Below are 21886 nucleotides of genomic sequence, written 5' to 3' on the forward strand. Positions count from 1 at the left end.
CACTGTTACCTATCACTGTCACAGATTGGAAGATACAAAAGGCACAGAAATTGAACTCAAATGATAACGTTTTAAAGTTAAGTTAAAGGATAAAAGCAACATTAATGTATAACATCAGCACAGCACGACTCAGAAAAAAGGAATAAAGTATTAAGAGATCCCTACTTTAACAATGGTTCCACATGTAAAACTTCCTGTTGTTAGGGATGGCATATTTCTGAGCCATCAGTGCTCATCCTGCCAGTTTCAGAAAAAAATAAAAGAATGCAACTTCTGCATAGTCAAGACAACAACTTCAATAATTCAATAAATAAAAATTGGCTTCTGGATGCCAATAGATAAAATCTAATCCTTGGGATCAGAGAATATGGAGGTTTCCAGCTTATAAATTTTTTTTCTTTCTTAAGTCTTCCTCCTCTAATTGTGGTATTTACATGCCTTGTATCTTATGCTAGCAACAGTAAAGCAGTAGGCACAGGAAAGTATGCATTTGTACATTAAAGTGAGCCACTTCAGATGGAGGTGTAACATGAATATTTTTCATTGCTCATCATCCTCAGTAAGAAAAATACAGGTATAATCACAGAATCAGAACAAAGAGCATTTTATATTATGCGGCACACCTGTGCTATGAAACACAGAGGATCTGCACTCTTACCTCATTAAGACAGAGTTCTGCATCTACAGATTCATTGGATTTCCGCTTCTTCTGTGCCTATAAACAAACACAAAACTTATTCCCTGTACATTTATACACAGCACAAAACAATTAGATAAATTCACAAGGGTTGTCAAACTCCTATGATTTCAACAGTGATTTGCACACGATTAGCAAATAAACTTTCCCAGTGTAACTGCATGTTTTCCATTCTGATTTGAATTTAGAATAAAACTTTAAGGGTACTCAGTAATTACAATGATGAGAGCTGCCAGTTGCAAAGAACATGTTGTGTTCTGTGGCCCCTTAAAAATGATGCTGGATGTTCATGAGAAGAAATGAAATATGACAGTTAATAATTACCATAAGATTACTGAATATTTGAAAAAACCTACTATGTTTGCAAGCCTTAGGAAAACGCACAATATGTGAGTATTCTATCTTTCAGACTTCTTGCAAGTTCTTCATGTATGCTTTCTGAAACTTAAACCTAGTTTTAATATCTTGCTTGGCTGCCACAGAGTTTCTTCTGAATGGATACAGATAGAACGTTTAAGGTCTTTTAACATATATACCTGTAAGTCAAAACGAGCTGTTTGTTTACATTATGCTCACTGACTGTTACATATGGAATATTAATAAATGCATGAACATTTTTGATGATCAAAGCCTACAGAAAATGAATCTGAAATACCTTCATCCACGTCTTACGATGAGCATACAGTTGGTACTGCTGGATGCTCTCCACACTGGCTCAAGAAGGGAACATTTGCGGTAGCAGCATTGCAGAAAATGAAAACAATAGCATGCACTCTGCAACACCATCAGAAGGTGTTTAGTTGTTTAGAAGGTGTTTAATACTTCCATTGCTCAAGAGGACTTGACTGGGCTGGGAGGCTTTTCGATAATGGTTTTGGCAAAGATGGATTGGCCTAATGGTTGTGTGAGGAGGTGCTAAGCATTCGGATTATACACCTCCCAGAAATTCAGTTCTACACGCAACCATTTTGTTTAATATCTGAGAGCCTTTGGTGCTGCCTAAGGATACAAAATATTCTTTGACCTAATTGCTGATTTTAGAATCCAAATGAAAGAACTGAACTACTCATTAAGAAGCACATTTTCATGACACTTTTGTATATAAAATAGATTTACAAGAGACAATTGGAAACCTAAAACAGCTGGGATTTAAGTGAAACAGTTTGGTTATAGTAAGAATGCATATTGTATACATGTCTACAGCTTTAAAATATATGGGAAAATAATACCTCAATTAATTAATAAAAACCCTCCACAAAATCTCTCTTACATATCCTGTCTTCTAATTACTACCATTAATGTGGTTATGGTAAGCATAAATTAAACTATCCAAATGGAAAAAAAATGCCTCAAAGTAAACTTACTGCAAGAAGAAACAACATAGCAGAGCCTTCCTGCTGTGTTTGCAATGATGGTGGTTTCCACACCGACTAGGAAACATTCTTAAATAGCAGCTGGGGAGATTTCAGCTCTCAACTGGATGGCCACAGGAAGATGGATAAAGAAGGAGAAACTGGACTTCAATCCTGATTTTCTTTTATCCTAAACACACTACACTGAAATTGAAACGAGGGGCTTAAAAGGAGCTATAAGCAGATGTTCAGATCTTAACTGTGAAAACTACAAGGACTGTAAAAACCCTCCAATTTAGCACTGAACCTAGACATTCAGTGCTACATTTCCCTGCCCATAGAAGCATCTGCCTATGGGAAGGATTGTTCGTTACTGCGTACTGCTCTAGATTTGCAACACTGCGTTAACCACAACCTACTCTTGCTAGCTTGTCACCACACTACAAGTCAACATTTTTCTTCCTCCAGTTCTGTGTTCCTCAGGATAGAAATATCTTTATTTTGTTTATATGCAGTAAAGTCTTCCCTAACTTCATTCAGGCTGAAAAACAATAGTTTACAGCAGCTAAATCATATTTACTTCCGAGGAAACTATTTTAAGGGTTAAATTGACACGCAGAAACAAAACCAACACCAAAAAAAGTTTTTTCCAATCATTATGATCAATATTCCCTAGCTTTAGCTTAGGAAGTTGTACTTCTCTTTATTCATAGTAATTTTAACATCAACACTTATTCACTTGCAACCTCTGTTATCAAGTCCTACTTTCTTAGAATTGGAAAGTAATTTTAATAATCAGGCAGATTTCTCTGCTATTAGAGAGAATAATTTCTCCCATTTAAAAGTACAGCAAAAAATGCAGCCTCTTTTTGGGGGGAAAAGGCAGAGTGAAAGAAAAAATATCACTTTGAAGAAGGGATGAGACATTATATGCCAAGTTTCAAATTGGAAGAGTACATTTTTACTGTTGAGTTATAAACCTGTAAAAATGGGTTATAATGGAAATGCTGGCATAGGCTGCACTACTGTAATACAACAGTGCATCACTAAATCACAAGTAATGGAAAAAGTCCTATGTGTTGAAGAGAGTGCTATAGAAAGCATATGTCCTGTAATTTTAACCTAAAGGGAAAATTATTTCTTCCTCAGTCTTCTACAAAGGGCTCTGCAAGCACCAGAACTGCTGTATTTGTGCCACAGTGATTGAACACCTGATACAAGGTTAAAAATAAGGACTTGGATGTTGTGATGATTGTCCTGGTGGAAATACAACCAAGCAGGGAGATGCACTTGAATTATGAAGGATACCCTCAACCACTGGGATACTCCACAACATCTTCCATTATCCTAAAAAATTAAACAACAGAAACCTGTGCCCATCTTCTACAGCTGCAGACAATTCACACAGTGAGCATCTATGCCATCAACAACTGTGGGAAATGAGAGCAGTTTGTTATAAAAGACTAAAGATTGAGCACCAAACCCCCACACCTCAGGCCTCCTACCTGCCCAATGAACCAGGCAAGGAGGTTTCCTGAGATGGGTTTGAAGCACCTAATTCTGCAGGAGTAAAACTGCATATGCAAATGGCAAATAAGTCAGTATTCAAATTTACTTACAATTATTATTATATATCATTCAACAAAAGACAAGCTGATAAAAATAATAATAAAAAAAACAGTGAAAGAAAAGCAGCTTAAAATAACTGGTTAAACATATGGAAAGAAGTATGAAATCTCTTTCACTGAGGTAAAATAGCATTTGCAAATGACATACTCAGCTGTAACATGCTTGTGACTGTACAATGAGTTACGTGAGATGAGCTGACACTCACATTGCCTTTGCAGGGAACTGTAATTCAGTAATGGGGGCTACTCTGGCAAAGCTGCCCCCATACTGCCAAAATTTTGCACTCACTTAAGCTTTTATATTCTGTAAAAATGAACATCTGCTTTCACAGAGAGTCTTATCTCTGTGGTAGCACAAGCAACACATTATGTTTAGATATAATTGTATTCATGCACCTCATGATGAGCTCCTCAGTACAGTGTGCATTTGTCACACAAGCTTAGTTTGGGCCCTCACAACCTTTGGCTTTCAGTGTTCAAATGAAGGCATTGGGCATGGTAAAGGGTAAGCAGAGAAACCAACTGCATGTCCAGGATAGAAAAAAAATTGTCATGCCTAGAAGCAAAATTTTGCTTCTTTCCTTCTCAGAAAGAAATCTGGATTGAGACCAGGAGAGGAGCTGGTGGATTTATCAAAGAAGAAAGTAATATTGTTTATAGAGGGATTTCTTATCTAACTTTCATTTAAATACTTACTTAAAGTGGAATCTGCGAACCTCCATCTTCCTCATACCCCAATATCTCCTAAATGAGTTTATGTGTACAACTTTGATTGACACATCGTAACCTAGAATTCTCTTGCTCAGCACCTAACAACTATTGCAAGATTTCCCAAACCTAATAACTCTGCTTCCCATACCCCACATTCCTCAGCCCCCATCCTTTGCAAACACTATAGGTATGGATTTATTCCCAGAAATGCTGTGTTGTAATTATGAATCCAGCTTCTACAAATCACAGCATTACATGGTTAATAAATGCATTAAACATTAGAGCAGTATCTCACCAGGAGTCCATACTCACATTATTTATAGCTTGTCATCCAGCAGTATTTTTATATATCCACGATAGCATGCACATCTATGTTACTCACAGCAAGCAAAAGGTCTGACTGGGGACTGCTCCAAATGGAGGTAAGCTTTAATTTGGAGGGAGAGGAGGGAAGGGGAAGGATGTAAAGGGAACTGAATGCACTGGACCTGAATGCAAACAGGCACAGAGTGAGCAGCTGAGTTCAGAAACCAGTCCCTTGCTGTCAGCTACACACTTTGGGCCTTACATGCCTTATGGAACTTATTGCTTAGACGCTGCAGAGACAACAAAAGTATCATTATGACAGATATCTGCTGTATGGGTTGCTTTTTTAGATAATTTTAATGAGCGTGCCTCTATCCTCTCCTGAGATGCCTGGTTAGCTTTGCTCATATTAACAAGGCTTTCTGAAAAAGAGGGACAAATTTCCTGGAATACATCCTTCAAATGACCACCCTTCTGAAGTAGCTCTAACAAATGAGGGTGCACGTTCTTTTCTGTTCTTTTCTGGTGTTGATTGGAGAGATTTACTATGCAACTAAGCTGTTTTTCTAACAGCAGGACACAAACAATAAGCAGAGAAATACACAGACTGTAAAAATGCAATCGCTTTAAGTCTTCTGTGCACACTAAGTGGTAGGTGCATCTATCACAACTGTCAATAGTATTTTCTTATTAGCACGGTAGTACTGTGCCTCACTGGAGTATAAATTACCTTCAACAAGGAAGAGTTGCAAGAGTAAGCAAAGTGCAGGTCAGAGACACAGGCCACTAAAACAGGGATCCAATTCAGCACCGAATAATTCTGAAGCCCATACCACAGAGGCAGAGTACAAAGATATTTAAGCTTTTGAAACAATCAGCTTTGCACAAGCCTACAACAAAGAAGTCAGATCCTTTTTTCTGCTTGTTATTCTTTCTCTTTTTCTCTTGTGAATCAATCCTAAAGATGCAAGCTCAAGGCATAAAATTATCGATGGACATTCTGCTCAAAAGCACCACAGTCCTGTTATTCTATTTCATACACTGAATGAAATATTTTAAAAGCAAGTATTACCAAGATACTGCAGGTACTAGTCTCTAAATCCACATAGATAATACCCAGCACAGTAAAAATAAAATCACAAGTTCTTCAGCTGAGATGTATTAAATAAAACAAGCCCCTTATCCCCTTGTACTCAAATACGCATTGGGGAAACAGAGTTCTAGAGGCTGCAGTGTTACGCAGTGAGCAGTTTATCAGCCAGTCTGTTCAGATTCCCACATCTCCCAGCATTACAATCCTCACGCAAGGCTTTGCACCCAACTTAAAATGACAACTCTTGCCCTTTTTCTTCTATGAAGGCATGCTTTTTCAGGATTTCCCCCCAAAGCACTCCCATAGCTGAGCCAGGCAGTGGGGTGCCAGCAACCCTGAGCACTGCTCCATGCCATCAGCCACTCACTGCTCTACCAACTCAACCACTCACAAATCGCAAGTCAGATCTGATCTCAAACCCACAGAAACGGCTTAATGGGCAACACTGCACAGAGGCAGAGCTGTCTAGTTCACCTTCAGACAGCTCTGGCTTTCATAAGGTGCATTTTAAACCTCCCCGTACCTCTCAGCTGCTCAGATATTGAGCACTATACAAATCTGAGAAACGGACTTAAGAGTTGATAATGTCCAGTGCGGGTATAAGAAAACCCCCTCCCTCCAACCTCTTCAACGTGAAAACAATGAGAAAATTTGATAGAGAGGAGGAGATCAGAAATAAGTCTCCCAGAAGGAGCAGAAGCAAGTGGGGAAAAGCGGAAAAATGACCTGCACAGCATGAACATTGCTTGACCATTCCCAGATCCATTATTTTAAAAAAGATGAGGTCTACCTAAGCCCCATCCCTCACTGCACAAATATATATGGCTGGGACAATGCGGCACAAACAGTGTCTAGCAGCAATATTTTAAGGTTTTACGAAAAACAGATCCTATCAGAAATACCAAACTGATCAAACAGCTTACAAGGACCAGACATGGAGATCTTCAAATATTTATTTCAAGCAATTAGTCTCCCAGCAAGCAGAGTACAAAATATGACACAAAGCCAAGTCAACTGAACTGCCTGACTTACCTTTCATGGCAGTACAGTAACATGTTACAATTTTGTTTTCGTGCTCAGTCATTTATTTCTCTAAGTAAAAAGGATTTCTGAAGTCCTAGATTCCTCCTTCCTATTTTTAGAGGATATTATGCAATTCTCCTAATATGGTCTTTTTATGGATTTGCCTCAAGCAAATATTTTTGCATTAAGAAGGGCAGAGAAGAAAAACAGAATACTAAAAAGCATAGATGGAATAAGTTTTGTTAATATCTCAATGGCTTAGGCTGCCTAGGCTTTGTTTTTTTCCTCTGTTTATGAAACAGAACAGCCACGTAATCCAAAGACGAGTTGTTTGGGATTTCGTTATTAAAGCCCACTCTTCTAGTGATTTACTACAACTATCAACCCAGCGCCATATGCGGTGGTAACAGGTAGCATCTGGCTGTTGTGCACCAAACAGCATCTAAAGGACAGAAACATGAACACGAAGCCATTACAATCCCCGTTACAAAACAACTTCTGCTTTTAATTTTGAACAAAGGTAAGCCGCTGAAGGAATACAGATCCCACAGCACGTCCCTGGGCTAGAGTGTGTGCCCTTGCGTGTCCGAATATGCAAACAAAGTTGTTCTGTTTGGCAGCAGGTGAAGTGCCTACCTCCCCTATTAGACCAGGCTACGTGGTGCACTGGAGTGTGCTGTAAACACTCCTGAGCAGCTGTCAGCCACGGCTACGATGGGACTGCGAGCAGCTCAGCCAGAACAGCACGGGCCTGCACTGCACTAATGAGCCTTGAAAGAGGCACCACACGAATGCAGGCACCGCGCTGCCTTTCCTATTTCCACGCATGCCGTCACAGGCAGCAGGAGGGCTGGCACCAAGCGTGACTGGCAGGTGATGGGATGGTGTCCAGCCGGGGCCCTGCAAGGAAAAGCTCAGCTGCCTGGGAGACCCGAAGGAGCTGCAGGGATAGGGCTCAGCAGGGAAGCGCTGACCATGCATCAGCTTCATGTGGCATCCAGCCTCAAGCTGCCAGGAGGTAGAAGGGAACAGAGGTCATGCATTGCCACCACACTCGGGCAGCAGGACCAGGGTGCCTTCGTCTGCTTCTGCAGCTGGAGGGAAGGATCAGGCAAGCTTGCCTGAGCAGCAGCCGTCACGAGGCCTGCAGCGCTGAGCAGTGCAAGGAGCGGCCTTCCGTGCTGCACCAACCTGAAGCAATGGATATTATTGCTGGTTTCTTGAGCACTGTATTCACTCATGAATTTTAAAGGGAAGGGGAGAAGAGAACGACCACGAACATCTGCTTTTGGTTAAGAAACTAAGAACATTCAAAATTTCTGTCTTTATTAACCATGTGTGTACGCACGTGCGTGTTGTGCCGGCACAGATACACACGCAAAGAAAATGCAGTGGTCAGCCTTTAAAGGGTTTAGAAAACACTTAGGATAACAAGCTATTTGCTTCAATTACAGGGATTCAAAAGCAAAGGCTACAGATATAACCTTGCACAGAAAGGCAGAGGAAATTAGCCTGTTAGCTGAGGTGCCCATCACACATCCCCCCCTAACCCCCCTGTTTTATTTATACCCTTCAATCCCAGTGCATTTGTTTCCTCACATCCGCAGTTACGTGGCTATGACTGAGTCCATTAAACCATGACATGATTTAGAGATTGTTTTTTGCTTTTAAAGTATTTCAATCTTGAACAGCTGTGATTTGGATTAATTAGTGAAATTTTGCATTTTTGGCACAGTCTGCTCTCCAGAAGTGCCACTGAAATAAAAATTTAAAGCATTTTCTCCCTGTTCTCCTAATCCTGTAGCTGAGTTCCGCAGGTGCACAGATGTATCTATAGAACACAGAGGGCTGAAATTTTAGTGAACTTACTGCAGTACTCGTCTCAGTAGCCATGTTTCTTTTTAGTGCTGAAAATACCACTCAGAATAAAAATATCAGAAAGCTTACTTTTAAGCAATGCAATCAAGTTTACCAAGGTGAGACTACCACAAAAACAGGTTGTGGCACAATGTGTTTCTGAGAGACATCTGTTCCCTTTAAATTTGGCCAGAGCCACAAACATAGCTTGGAAAATTTCACTCAAAATAGTTTATGCTTTGGCAAAGATCAGAGTCACTAAACAAAGGATTTTTTTTAAACATGAAATATAAGACATCTTCAGGTGAATCTGTCAGTTGTGTTTATAATAATCTATTTCAAAGAATCATGGAATTGAAGGGGTTGGAAGGGACCTCTGGAGATCATCAAGTCCAACCCCCTGCTAAACCTGTAGTAGGCTGCACAGAAGCCTGGTGAGCCTTGAATATCTCCAGAGAAGACTTCACAACCTCTCTACGCAGCCTGTTCCAGTGCTCTGTCACCCACACAGCAAAGAAGCTGTGAAGAACTTTCTATGTCCCAACTTGTGCCCATCACCCCCTGTACCATCATTGGGTCCCCCTGAAAAGAGCAAAACCCCAGTCACTTGTCATTCATTAGACATTTTATCTTTCTCCATACTGTTATAGACAGGCATTCAAATTCTGTGTTAGTATGTTGGATTAAGAAACTCTGATGTCATTCTGATTTCTGAAAGTGAATTAACATCATACAATTCACAGAATCACAGGGTTGGAATGGACCCCAACGATCATGAATCTCCAACCCCCCTGCCACATGCAGGGCCACCAACCTCCACATTTAATGCTAGACCAGGCTGCCCAGGGCCCCATCCAATCTGGCCTTGAACACCTCCAGGGACGGGGCATCCACAGCCTCTCTGGGCAGCTGTTCCAGCACCTCACCACTCTCTCTGTAAAGAATTTCCTCCTGACGTCCAACCTAAATCTTCCCTCCCCCAACTTAAACCCATTTCCCCTTGTCCTGCAGTTATCTATCCTTTCAAAGAGTTGATTCCCCTCCTCTCTGTATGCTCCGTTTAGGTACTGAAAGGCTGCAATGAGGTCACCCCGCAGCCTTCTTTTCTCCAGGCTGAACAAGCCCAGCTCCCTCAGCCTGTCTTCATAGGGGAGCTGCTCCAGTCCCCTCATCATCTTCCAATTGCTGGTATTTCATTTTCAGTGATAAGCTTAAGTTTCTTAAGTTTCACCAGACTTACGTGATGACCAAAAGAAAAAAAACAACAACAACAAAAAACAACCATAGTCTTACCAGCAGATCACCTAGACCTTTGTCTTATCAGCTTCCTAGACATTATTAAAAGGCCCTTGCAGAATACATGTTAAAATTCAGTATTTAAAAGAGACTCCGATGTAGCATTCTAATTATATATACTTCATTCTTCATGCACTGGAGTGGAGGAGAGAAAGATCGAACCTTCCCTCTAATTAGTAGAAATCAAAATCTAACCTTATTTCTCTTTAATGGACTACAATAGAATATGCAATACTGTAATGGATTATATTATAGTGGCTTTCTTCATATCCATTATTTACACAATGCTCTCACCCACAACACTTGCATTGTAGCTAATGAAGCTATTCAAATAACTAGAGAAACTCTTCTGTGAGAGAGGTCTACAACAGCACGACCTTATTAGAATGATTCTTCTTATTCTTTACTGGCCTGGTCTCACAGCACCAGTGGGAAATCTTCCACGCAGCAACAAATGAAAGCACAAACTTCCTAATACCACTTGCAAGCATGGCCTCAAATTTGAGCTTAGTGAAACACTAAGAAACATTTCTCCATAACTGAAATGATTTCATAGGCACAAAAAGTATTGGGAGTTTCAGATGTTTGTAAATTACAGCCGTGTTAAAAAAAATCAGAGCCCATAATAATCAGATTATGCAAATAATTATCAGATTATGCAAAATTGTATTTGTAAGATATTATTCTGTTTTGTTTCATCACACAAATCATTCACAGAGGGACAGAAGGCTTACTTTTATATTTACATTTAATAAGCCTGAGAATATAAATAGAGGAATACTAACAATGTGAATAAAATAGAGATCAGCCATCATTTGGGGTATATTTTGCCAGGTTTCCATACTAAAGCTTTCGAAGATTTATTTTTAATAGCTTCCCTACAGTTTGAAGTATTATGTTGTAGCAGACTGGATAGTTCAGGAGATTATTAGTGGGACATATAGCCTTATATTTCTAGATAGCTAGTTTCATCTAGATCAGATCAACACAAACTATTCTGTAGTATTTTTGAAATGAGGAGGTGGATCTGGAGCACTTCTCTTAAAAGGACAGGTCAAGTGCACAAAAGTGTTAATAATTTTCACCTGAGACAGTGCGCTTCATCAAAGGAGCTACGGAATTAATGGGATGTATGTCTATAATACCGCAAAGAACTTGAGATGTTTCCTCATGCTCTTAATTTCCCTTTCTGTGAGAGACAAGCTTTTTGCAGTGAGAAGTGAATTTAACAGGTTAAATGGAAGCTGTGTTTAGCAGCCAGGATGGAATTAGCCTTCTAAAATTTAAGAACATCATTAAAATGGGATCTGGGGTATCACTACGCTTCTCACACTTGAACAGCACAGGACATAGCACTACTGATACACTGTGCATGGATGAACATAATTGCAGAACAACAGCCTTTATAGTAACACAGGGCAGCAGATGATGAATGAGGATTGCAGAGCATATGAGCAGATGCATCTCACTGGCTCAGAGATTATTTGGAGTTGCAACTTTGCCAGTTGCTCTATTTAAAACGCTCATGAAACGCCAGAGTTCAGTCCCTGTTACACTTACAAGAGCCAGCATGACCTGTATTTCAGAGGCTGTTCATGTAATGTTCAGCTTCCAAAAAACATGTCTCTCTCACTAAGAGCACTTATCAAAGAGCTGTCAGTGCTGTTTCTAAATACAACATCATATCTCAGTCATCACCCTGAAGGTGAAAAGCCTCTGCTTAATTAATGGTTTCTAAGTATCTTCATTAAGCTCATTAGCTGCGTATAGACCATGTGTGGTTTTTATCTAAACCTTTGCAGTTGTGCCTATAACAATCGGAATTTCTCATCTGCAAATAACCATGACTGAATGCTTAGGAATAATCAGGAAATCTTAATTAAAAGTAATAAGGTTTAGGCTGACTCGATGAGAGCACAATTCTGCCAATAGTTGCATGAATATGCCTAACTAATTAAGTTCAAAATATGAAAAATGAACAACTATTCCTTCTGAATTTGAATTTGACGTCTGAATTCGCACTCAGGAAGTTCCCTGTAGGAATAAATTCCTAAATTTGCCCTCAGAACTGGATAATTATAGTGCATATGTGATTGAAGTGTGCAAAATAGCACACACAGAGAACATTTATTTGCAACAGTCTTCAAGAATTTAACTTAGATACGTGCAACTGTGAGTGCACTACCCTTACTAGGAGTGGGCATGCTGCTGTAAAAAACATTCCATTGTTGATCAGGAAAGTTCTGATCAAACAGTCTTCTCACAAGCACACATAGGATTTATGCAGACACAAATTTAGGAGCAGCTTTTCACAGATCCTTGTAAATGTTTTGCATTCATCTGTGCATGCTTAATTGGCCAAATTTACTGCAGAAGTCATGTCACTACAGCCAAAGCACGTAGCTACTTGGGGCCTACCTAGTACACACCTTACTCTCCATGTACATAAAAATTTGAATGTACGTATTTAAAAGCTAAGCATGAACTCAGCACATCCAAATGTTTTTGTGCAATTGATAATGCACAACCCTCTTGGAACTAGAGACAATTCGAGGCTTCTGAAAATGTCAATCTGGGGAAAAAAAAATTAGTACTATGTAATGCAGTATTTAGTTAATTACTGCCCTGTATACATAATTCTCTTTTAAGAGAGTCATGAAGGAGGATAATCCTATAATTCGTTAGGATACATGCTAAGTGAACCTATGAAAAAATATCCTGCATTATGCACAACAGTCAGTCTGCTTAAAAGATCACAGAAAGTGGCTCACAGAAGGAGCTAACCACACAGGAGGATTTAACCTCAGGTGGGATTATTAGGCCTAATCCACTGATTAGAACTTCAATCTGATGTGAAATAGCTAGGTTCTCATTCTCCAAAGTACAGACTGAAGTAAACATTTTGAACTCCCATTGAGTTTGAATGCAAGGAATAGAAGTGAGTGACAGCATCTTCAATTCTGGAACTCAAAAGCAAGTTGGAAGTTGTAGAGTAGACGGCTTAAAGGTAACTTAAAGATCTGTTATTCAGGTGAGACAGCTTATTAGAAAGTCTCAGGGACAAAAAATAAGCAGGGAATGTGAGATACGTTTTATTTCCAGCATTTTACTACAGTGAAGAGCATAGGAAGAAGCAGCAGACATGTTAAAAGCAGAATACATTTATGTTCAGATGTTTTGATATTGTAATTTTTTTTATTAACAGTATATATGTTAGCCAATTTGATTAAAAAGCTATGTTTTACTTCCTGTACTATAAACTTGGTTTAACTACTTGAAAGATCTAAGCATGCTATGGGAAGGGTTCTGAACTATAGCACTTCAATAGCTAGGCTGCACTGTCACCAATATGATATGTAGAATAATTAGTTACAGTCTATCTTTGATTAGGTAGACTTTTCCAGATTTTACCTAGGATAAAACTATTCCTAAGAAATGATCTTTATTGCTACTGAAAGGTTTTGGATCATATCTGCTGTATGATAACTACAGACTTGAGTAGTTTTTTAGAGCTGTAATTTACATATAAAAATCAAGGACTGACATGATGTACCTACAGGTAATTGTTAATTGCAACATTAAGTTCATTTTTCTATGTATGTAAAAAACAAACCACAGAATTTGATAGGTCACATGATTGCCTCTGTAGACCCAAATAACTTTACATGCACAAACAACCCTTATCTACTTGGGTTTGCTATTGGTAGAGGGATGCAATCTATTCTCTTTAATTAAGGATAAAGAAACAGGATCACATCAGACATTCTCCCAGACCAAAATACAGACCTAGTCCAATCTCTTACTGATTGCCAGCATGGCTGCAACCCCTCACCTTTTCCTCTTTCCAGGTTAACCAAGTCAGTGATGGCAGGGAGGCTCTTCCTGTGCCATATGGGCTCAACACCCCTCCTACTCAGTCTTCTACTGTCCTTTTCTCCCCCTGAATCTGTATGTAGATGTTACATCAGACACAAGGAATAAAGAAAAATAAAGTGCTAAATTTCATATCAGCATGAGACTATGAGACAGTTGAGTACCTAAAGAAAAAAGTGTGGATATGCAGGAAGGGACAAAAAAAAAAAAAAAAAAAGAGGAAAGGCCATATAGGAAAAAGATGCAAAGATGCAATGAAGATTAACAGTTAATTAGAAGTGAGGTTTCCGAGATGGAATAGATATGCCTGTACCTTGAGCTAATGGGCTAACAGCTAATATTACATCCACAGGTAGTGATAGTCTCGGTTATTGTTTCCTGAGAGGGAACTTTCTATTTTCTGAAAGAAGGAGGGTTTCCAATAGTACAGAAGGGTGTTTGAAGGTGTTTAGAATGGCTCTCCTTATATGAATTTAAGGGAATCTCTCTCTCACTAAAAGCAGTGTCATTTTCTTTGATGCTGCTACGGGGATTTTTAGAGCTGCAGAGGAAAAGTTACAGGTCTGTGCCAAGAAAAGTACTGTTGCGGTGAGACTAAGAGGATGAAGAAAGCTGCCACATCCACTTCCACAAATGGCATGTTCTGCAAGATGCTGGAAGTATGCTTAAAGCTAACACTATATGATTTAGTTTTGAAATTATGGTAAATGCCTTCAAACCCATTTTCACCCAGTGGGTAACATCAAATAACCCCTTTCTATTTTTCTGTAAGTCCTGTATCTGCACTGGACTATTTGAATTCATATATCTTCCTAGAATGCTTCAACTCTATATTCTTAATAATGAATCAGCTGAACCGAGCAACAAGTAAATTTGAACACAATTTGAACAACATCTAGTTACCAAGTAAGAGACAATTATACACCTACATAAGGTTTTCAAGGCCTGGGTTGCTCTGTAGAAAACTCTGTTTGCATCACGACTGCCCAGGACCCACGACAACAGGGTATGGGCTTTGGCATACCATCCCATTCATAGCTCCTTCAAAATTATTTTGGACTGAACATAAATCAGACAGAGTTGTAAGCATAAACCTATGAACTTTCCACCATGCTTTGCCATAATAGTAGACAAAATAGAATTGACTACTTGCCCCAAAAAACAGAACAGTTTTAATGTGCACTAGGAGATAGGTAAGTAAAATACACAGACAACTTGTATATCATTAAGAAGCATAAAACTACTCAGGAGTTCACAGCAAGGCAATTGCAAGAAGCGCAGAATGGTGACATCAAACCAAAGAACATCAGCTAAATGTGAATAGAATAGCCATCTGTGAGGTGTTCTCATCCCAAACATACACAAGAAAACACTCAAAAATATCGGGGAACAAAGATTTTGGGAAAAGACTCCATGAAGGGCAGCCCCACAATCCTACTCCAGGATGTGAAACCACCTTTCCGACTTCTGAGGATGCCAGGGTGCAGGAAAAGAGCTGAAGGAAACCTTGAGACCCAGAACCAGAAATATATACATACGTTGCTCTGCAAGTAATACCTCCTATTTATTTCTATGGAAACTACAACAGATACAACAAGCACAATAACACTACACAATAGAGCAAATTCTCAGCTACAGAAACTATTTTTCTGTAGTAGTGGTCACAGCTGATGTGTTCTTTGGTGTTCTTTCTTTTTCTGCACAAGCATTTGTGAGACTCACCTGCCACAACCTCTGTGATATTCCAACGCTGCCACTATTGTTTCTCATACACTGAAGCTGATGTATTTCTGTGCACAATTCCCTGATCATAATCTGACAATTCACATAGATGAGCTGATCAAGACCCTCTTCATTTTGTGGTGTGGCAGCTGTGGATGGTGTAGGAATGAGGTTTGTCTTTCATGTTGCCGTCACCACTGCTGAAACATACCACCCACTCTTCATTGTGCTCATGCCCACTGATTGGTCTCTATTCACCAAGCATTGATGAATGTCAATGGGTGCCATTTTGCCCATGTGGAGGAATTCAATTACTCATATTTACATCATCTGTGCTTCCATGTCAGATGCCGTTTTGTCAACTGCCCTTCTGTCACACAGCAATGGAATATAATGGAATACTGGTGGGAAGGTTCAAGCTCTACTGCCATACCACCAACACCTGCCTCTGACACTGTGGATGAATGTAACATAATAGGAGGCATTACTTTCAGTGCAACCCTTGTACAACACATTGTGGTCTCCCCGGTGACAGCCTTCTTAACCATGGAATGAAGACATCATGCACCCAATTGCTATGCTGTCCCTCCTCCTCACTTCTCAACTCCTCCACGCCATATCCTTCTCAAGACTGAGTGATTCACAACGCTATACACATCTGTGGTTAAACTGCCTTAGTATCCAAAATTACTAAGCCTCTACACTGTCATCTGGTCATAAGCCAGCAAACTATGAATCAAAACCATCAATGCAGTGTTTAAAAAATACATGTCAATTGTAGAAGTCTCATAAAATTGGCAGCAAGTCCCTTTGTTTGCCTAGAAAATAACAATTCTTTGCAAAAATGACAGAGTTGATAAAGAAAGATTTGATTTGTTAAAATTTAATCAATTCTAGCAACTATCAGACTGTCTTCAGACTTCATAAAGAAACATCTCAGTATCGACAACTGTCTCCATTATCTGAGGTAGTGCAAGTCTTTTACTTTGGTTTTCCTCGTGTCTCTGTGGATATACTTTTTAAATATTACAAGTCAGTATTAACCTGGTTTAATGTAGATAACATATTAACATAATTTATAATGGTAAAATATTTATTGTTCTAGAGCACTGCAATACACCAAGTGGCATTCAGAATAAATGAAGTCTGTGAGGTGCTACCTTAACTGCAGACAACTGTAATTAGGATTTTAAGGTCAGGAGCACTCTGTCACCACAAGCCCTCAGAATATATAGTTCAATGGGATTCTGGTCTGTAAGTAGGACTCTCACAAATTGCTGTGGTAAAAATAAGAGAGTACTAGGGACTTCAAGGATTCTTTTCTAGCTCTCCATTCTATTAGGAACCCGGTGGCATGAACTTTTTTTGCCTGCACTTGCTTTGCAACAGGGCCAGCCTGCTAGTGAAGCCAGAATTACTTCCACATGCACATATATAAAAGGAAACAAAGTCATGGACAAAACCTAATATTTGCTAACTGCAAACATTACATCTTAAACAAAACACTTTGTCAAGTTCCATAAATGCACAATATGTTATGAACTGTACTTTCAAAGACAGTATGATTAAACATCTACCATCACAACGTAATGCCCTAGAATTTTTATTAGAAGTAGTTATGCTTTAAAATTAGGTTAGAATACTGTGCTCTATTTTACAGCTGATTTTGAAGGCTATAGGAAGCTATCTGTTACAGAAGGGAAATGTATGACGGACCAGATATTTGATTGAGAACTAAAGTTGGCTGACATTAGGAATACCTTTAATATGATAAATAACCATATAAAGTAATAACATGGCCTATGAATGGCTCAATTTGGCTTATCTGATGTGATTCAGAATTCTGACTCTGGTTTATTCTAGCACTTTGTATTTCTGTGGCTATTCCTACAAGGGATACTGACAAGAAACGCAGAAGCAACCGTGGCTTAGGGGAATGCTGCAAATGCTACCTCTGCTTTTAATAGCAACAATTTGGAAAATTCTTTCTGAGGATGAAAACTATAACCTGTCCGTAGAAATTTTAATTTCTATAAAGGTGTGCAATACATTTTGATAAAATTGTATTTTCGTAAGTCATTAAAGTGCTTTTTAGTAACCTCATAGTCATTTTCAATTGAACAATTATTAAACTATAAAACAAAATTGCATGACTCCTAAAACTGTAGGCTAGAGTTTTACAGTCTGCTATAAAGAGCTGTATTATTATAATACATTAAAGATGCTCAGGCTATTAAAACTTTTTTTAAATGAACTGTAAAATATTTTAGCGTTGATGAAATAATTCTAAAGTATTATGCTCTCCAGCAGTATACATGCCCAATATTTTGGTATAATGAAAAGCATACTCGTCAGAAAAACGTAATTTAAACTGTAATTCTAATATGTAAAATAAACCATTTTGCTATTGTTATCCTTCAGTAACAGAAATTTATTATACCCAACTTCCAACACTAAAAGTATTTCACTGAGCTCTAATGATCAAACATAAAGCCCTGTCTATATGCCAAAAAGACTGAATGTTTGCTTCAGCTGGTGCACATCTGAGCAGTGCTGATTATGGCAACAGAGCTGTGCCCATTACTACCAGAAGAGAGTTTTGGCTACATATTACTTTACAAATCCTGACAGCTCCTGCAGCAGGGCCCTGTGCTTAACTGCAAAGCTCAGCCAAGGCTGGTATATGTGAACTATTTTCTGCTGACTGCTGACAGTGGATGCAATACTGTCACTCATATGATATATATGAGCCTATAGGGTATAATACTTGGCTACATCCTCAAACTGTTCCCCCGATGTTCAAAAGAGGCAAAAGATTCTCTCTTCTTAGAAATTCATCAGCTGTGCTAATTGGACCTTGAACTTCAGCAGGATTTCAGCAAAATCATTCATCTTGTGTGGTCCTGAAATTATTTGGCAAAGACACTGCAGAACATAAGTGCAGCCTTGCTCCAGTGGGAGTAGTCTACATGATACACCATTAGCACATATGTAAGCCTATGTTCACTGCAAAGCAGCCTTTTGCTGTTGAGATACACTGCATGTACAGCAATGCCAGCAATGCAAGTGGACTGCTGGCTACTTTCACAACGATGAATATCCGAACAAGCATACAGAGAAACGAGAACTGAGCCTCTCTTGTAGTGACCTGACCTTCCTGGGTTCTGTCCAAAAGGTACAGGAATCATGAAGTAAAAGAATACAGTGTCAAGGAACTGTACGCTTCTAAGAGCACATTTTTGATGACCCCATTCAAAATGCTGCTGAAGAAAATAAGGATTAACTTTGTTGACATCAATGTGAATGGACAAAGCTGCCTCTGTTTTAGTGAAACAGAATTTTGTTTAGTGCTGTCCAGATTAGAAGGATGCAACAATTAAACATGAAACTAAACTACCCCTAGCTGCCAGATTTTAATCTGAACATGTAAAGCACGAAAGACTCCTTTAGGTACAGCAGAATTGCCTCTGAAGCAAATTAAAGATGCTGCTTTTTCAGAAGAAAAGCTGCCAATAGGTGTTCTGTAAATCACTTTTACCAGCAAGCTGACCCCATTATGTCAGCTAATCCTGGAAATACAGGAAGTAAATTTAAATCTTTTCATATGAAACATTTAGTCAATATTCTATTTTTTTTTCCAATTTGTTCTGGCACAGCAATGGGAGTTTTATATTCTCATCCATCTTTTGCTCCAGACTGGAACTTTCTGTGCAGCTGCAATGTCTGGAGGTCCAAGTACAACGTCTCCCAGGGAAAAGGATAGGCAGGGCATTTGAAAGGACAGCGCTTGCTTTTCCACAAAATGAAAAGAAGCTGAATGATCACAGGTGGTGTGGAGGGACCATAGAAAAGAGGGTACCAACCATATGGACAAGCTGAGACTGGTGTGCACAGGGGATAAATGAAATTCATTTTGTCTATATTTCAGAGTATGATCTTGACAGTTGTACTATTCCCTAATCAACTAAACTGTACATGCTGCCCATGATCCCTGTTTATGCTCACCCACTACCCATTATCATCACACAAAGCTCCACACCTACTGAGTCTTGATCCTCAGCACTACATGGAAGCTTTTAACCCTCTCCCAACACTTACACAATGCCTGTAATAATAACAATATGTGGCACACAGAAAGCTACATTAGATAGTTGTAGACAGTATTTCAAAAACCAGATTAGCAGGCACAGGGGTGAAGATCTGCAAAACCTAGATCTACAAGCTAAAAGGACAGTCATCTCCAGTCTCAGTCACGTTTAACTTCTGCTCTCCTCAGAGAACTGTGGATTCTGTCACTTGCTTTTGTCCTAAAGGCTTGCCATAATAGATTCTTCTCCAAGTCCCAAGTTTATGTGGAATTGTGAGAAATATATGGACAGCATGCAACATCACCCACACTGTTATAAACACTCCCCAATCACACAACAAATCCACAAAATTTGCTTATAAGTACCTACATTTTTCCTCTTTTCCTCTGTTTCCCTGCAAAATATTTGAGGTTTTAAAATCCTACCTCCTAAATCTGGAAATCTCCTGCTGAGAATAAAAGGACATTGACATGCTGGACCCAACCGAAAAATATCTGCCTTTAGTTTGAAGGGCCACATATCTCAGTTATATGTTCCACAGCTCACAGTTAATCAAAACCACAAAAACCTTAAATTCCATCTGAATGCTGAGCCAAGGTTACCTAGATCAGAACATTTGTAATAAACATGAGAAAACAAAGTATATTGCCTTTGTGTAGGGAGTTGATGCAGAAAATTAGAATGAAATGTACTCAGCCACTTTGATTTCTTACATTTTTAGTCATGTGCAAAATGTTCATTCAAATATTATAGCAAAGTCAGTATGAAAGCCTTAATATTTTATTTATCTCTGATGACTGTAGTCTAATCTAGTCTCGTCTATCATCTGAAGTATATTTTAGTATCATTTTTCATTTCCATGTATCTTTCCTAAATGCAGAAGCAGCATTTTTCTTGAAGAATACATGGAGTGAGTGCAAATCCAAAGTAATTCTCTTGTCCTTTTCACATAATCCAACATGATGGTTCAAGCAGTGGTGGCAGAACATGAGAATGAATACCATAATCATTTTCTGACTGGCACATACCAGTTACGACCAAGAAAGAAGGACAAACAAATAAATACGGTCACTAAATAGTAAATAGGAGAGTGCAGCTGCCTGAAAAAAGATAAAAAAATATGCTTGTGTAAGGACAACATCACTGGCCTTCATCTTCTGCCTTTCTGTTCACTTTTTAAAACTTCTATTCATTTTTAATGTAGTGCTGTAGACTCTGATAGGCATACAGCACCTCAGAAATAGCTGAATTTGGCATTTTGTATAAAGCTAGCCACTGCTTAATATTTGTATTTATAAAACTTTGCTGTAAGCCATGATTATAGAAAGACTCTTGATGAAGTTAAGCATCTTCCTGGAAAAGACAGTGTGCCAATTTAACTCAGGGAGAGAAAACAGTAATGCAGTGTACAAATCCATGCATATATGAACATATCATAAGCATATACCAAAAATCAACATTTCTCTGCATCAGCTGGAAGTAAGAGAATATCAGTATAATGAACTGTAAATTCTTGTAGAAGTGGTACACTGAAACAAAGGACCATTTCTTGAGTTTAAAGTCCAAACCTTCAGCAGGTATTTGAAATAAATACTGACTTCAGATAAACAAAGAGTATCTCATACTTTCTTTAAGCATTTGTAGCCATTCCAGACTCCAAGTAGGCACGTGCGCAGGAGTACATGGCAGAATGACAAAACCATTAGTGAACTCTCGCTTTTCATACAGCCATTCTGAACAAGTCAGGAAAAAATGTATAAAAATTGCTCAGCCAGTGACACATTTGGCAGACTGGGTTAATGCCCTGTATTTTACAACCTCAGGAGGTTAGTATTTGTTCATTTCTATGGCAATTTATACTAATCAATCACTTCCTGCTCTTTCCTCCCTTACTGTATTTATTTCTATGGCAATTTATAGTAATCAATCACTTCCTGCTCTTTCTTCCTTTACAGCATTTTGAAATCCACTAACTAGGATACTCAGCCCTGTAACATCTCAGCGATCACATCCTTATCCCCTCTCTGTCATTGTCTTTCCATACTTATGCTTCTAATTCTACTTTTCAGAATATTTAGGCTTTACTGCCTTTCTGAAATCTTTCTGCTCAGATGCTAAGTGTATAACAAAGCCCTTCAGATTCAGTAGCTTGAGTTCATGTTTTGAAAATACTACAAAGGCCTATTTTTTCATAGGAGGAGAGCCTTGGAATGAATGCACTTTTGAAAGTGTGATATGAA

General features: G+C 38.9%; 1 protein-coding gene across 2 annotated transcripts in view; it reads right to left on the reverse strand.

The window, feature by feature from the left end:
• GFRA1 (GDNF family receptor alpha 1) overlaps positions 1–21886 on the reverse strand; it is a 195877-nt gene that overhangs the window by 61643 nt on the left and 112348 nt on the right. For both annotated transcript variants that reach the window (XM_042863600.1, XM_042863599.1), the window contains exon 8: positions 659–715. In XM_042863600.1, coding sequence (XP_042719534.1) covers positions 659–715 — 57 coding nt within the window. The remainder of the gene's footprint in view (positions 1–658; positions 716–21886) is intronic.

The sequence above is a fragment of the Lagopus leucura genome, unplaced genomic scaffold (assembly GCF_019238085.1).
Source record: "Lagopus leucura isolate 7727_CA_CO unplaced genomic scaffold, USGS_WTPT01 Super-Scaffold_741, whole genome shotgun sequence".
Classification (NCBI taxonomy): Eukaryota; Metazoa; Chordata; class Aves; order Galliformes; family Phasianidae; genus Lagopus; species Lagopus leucura.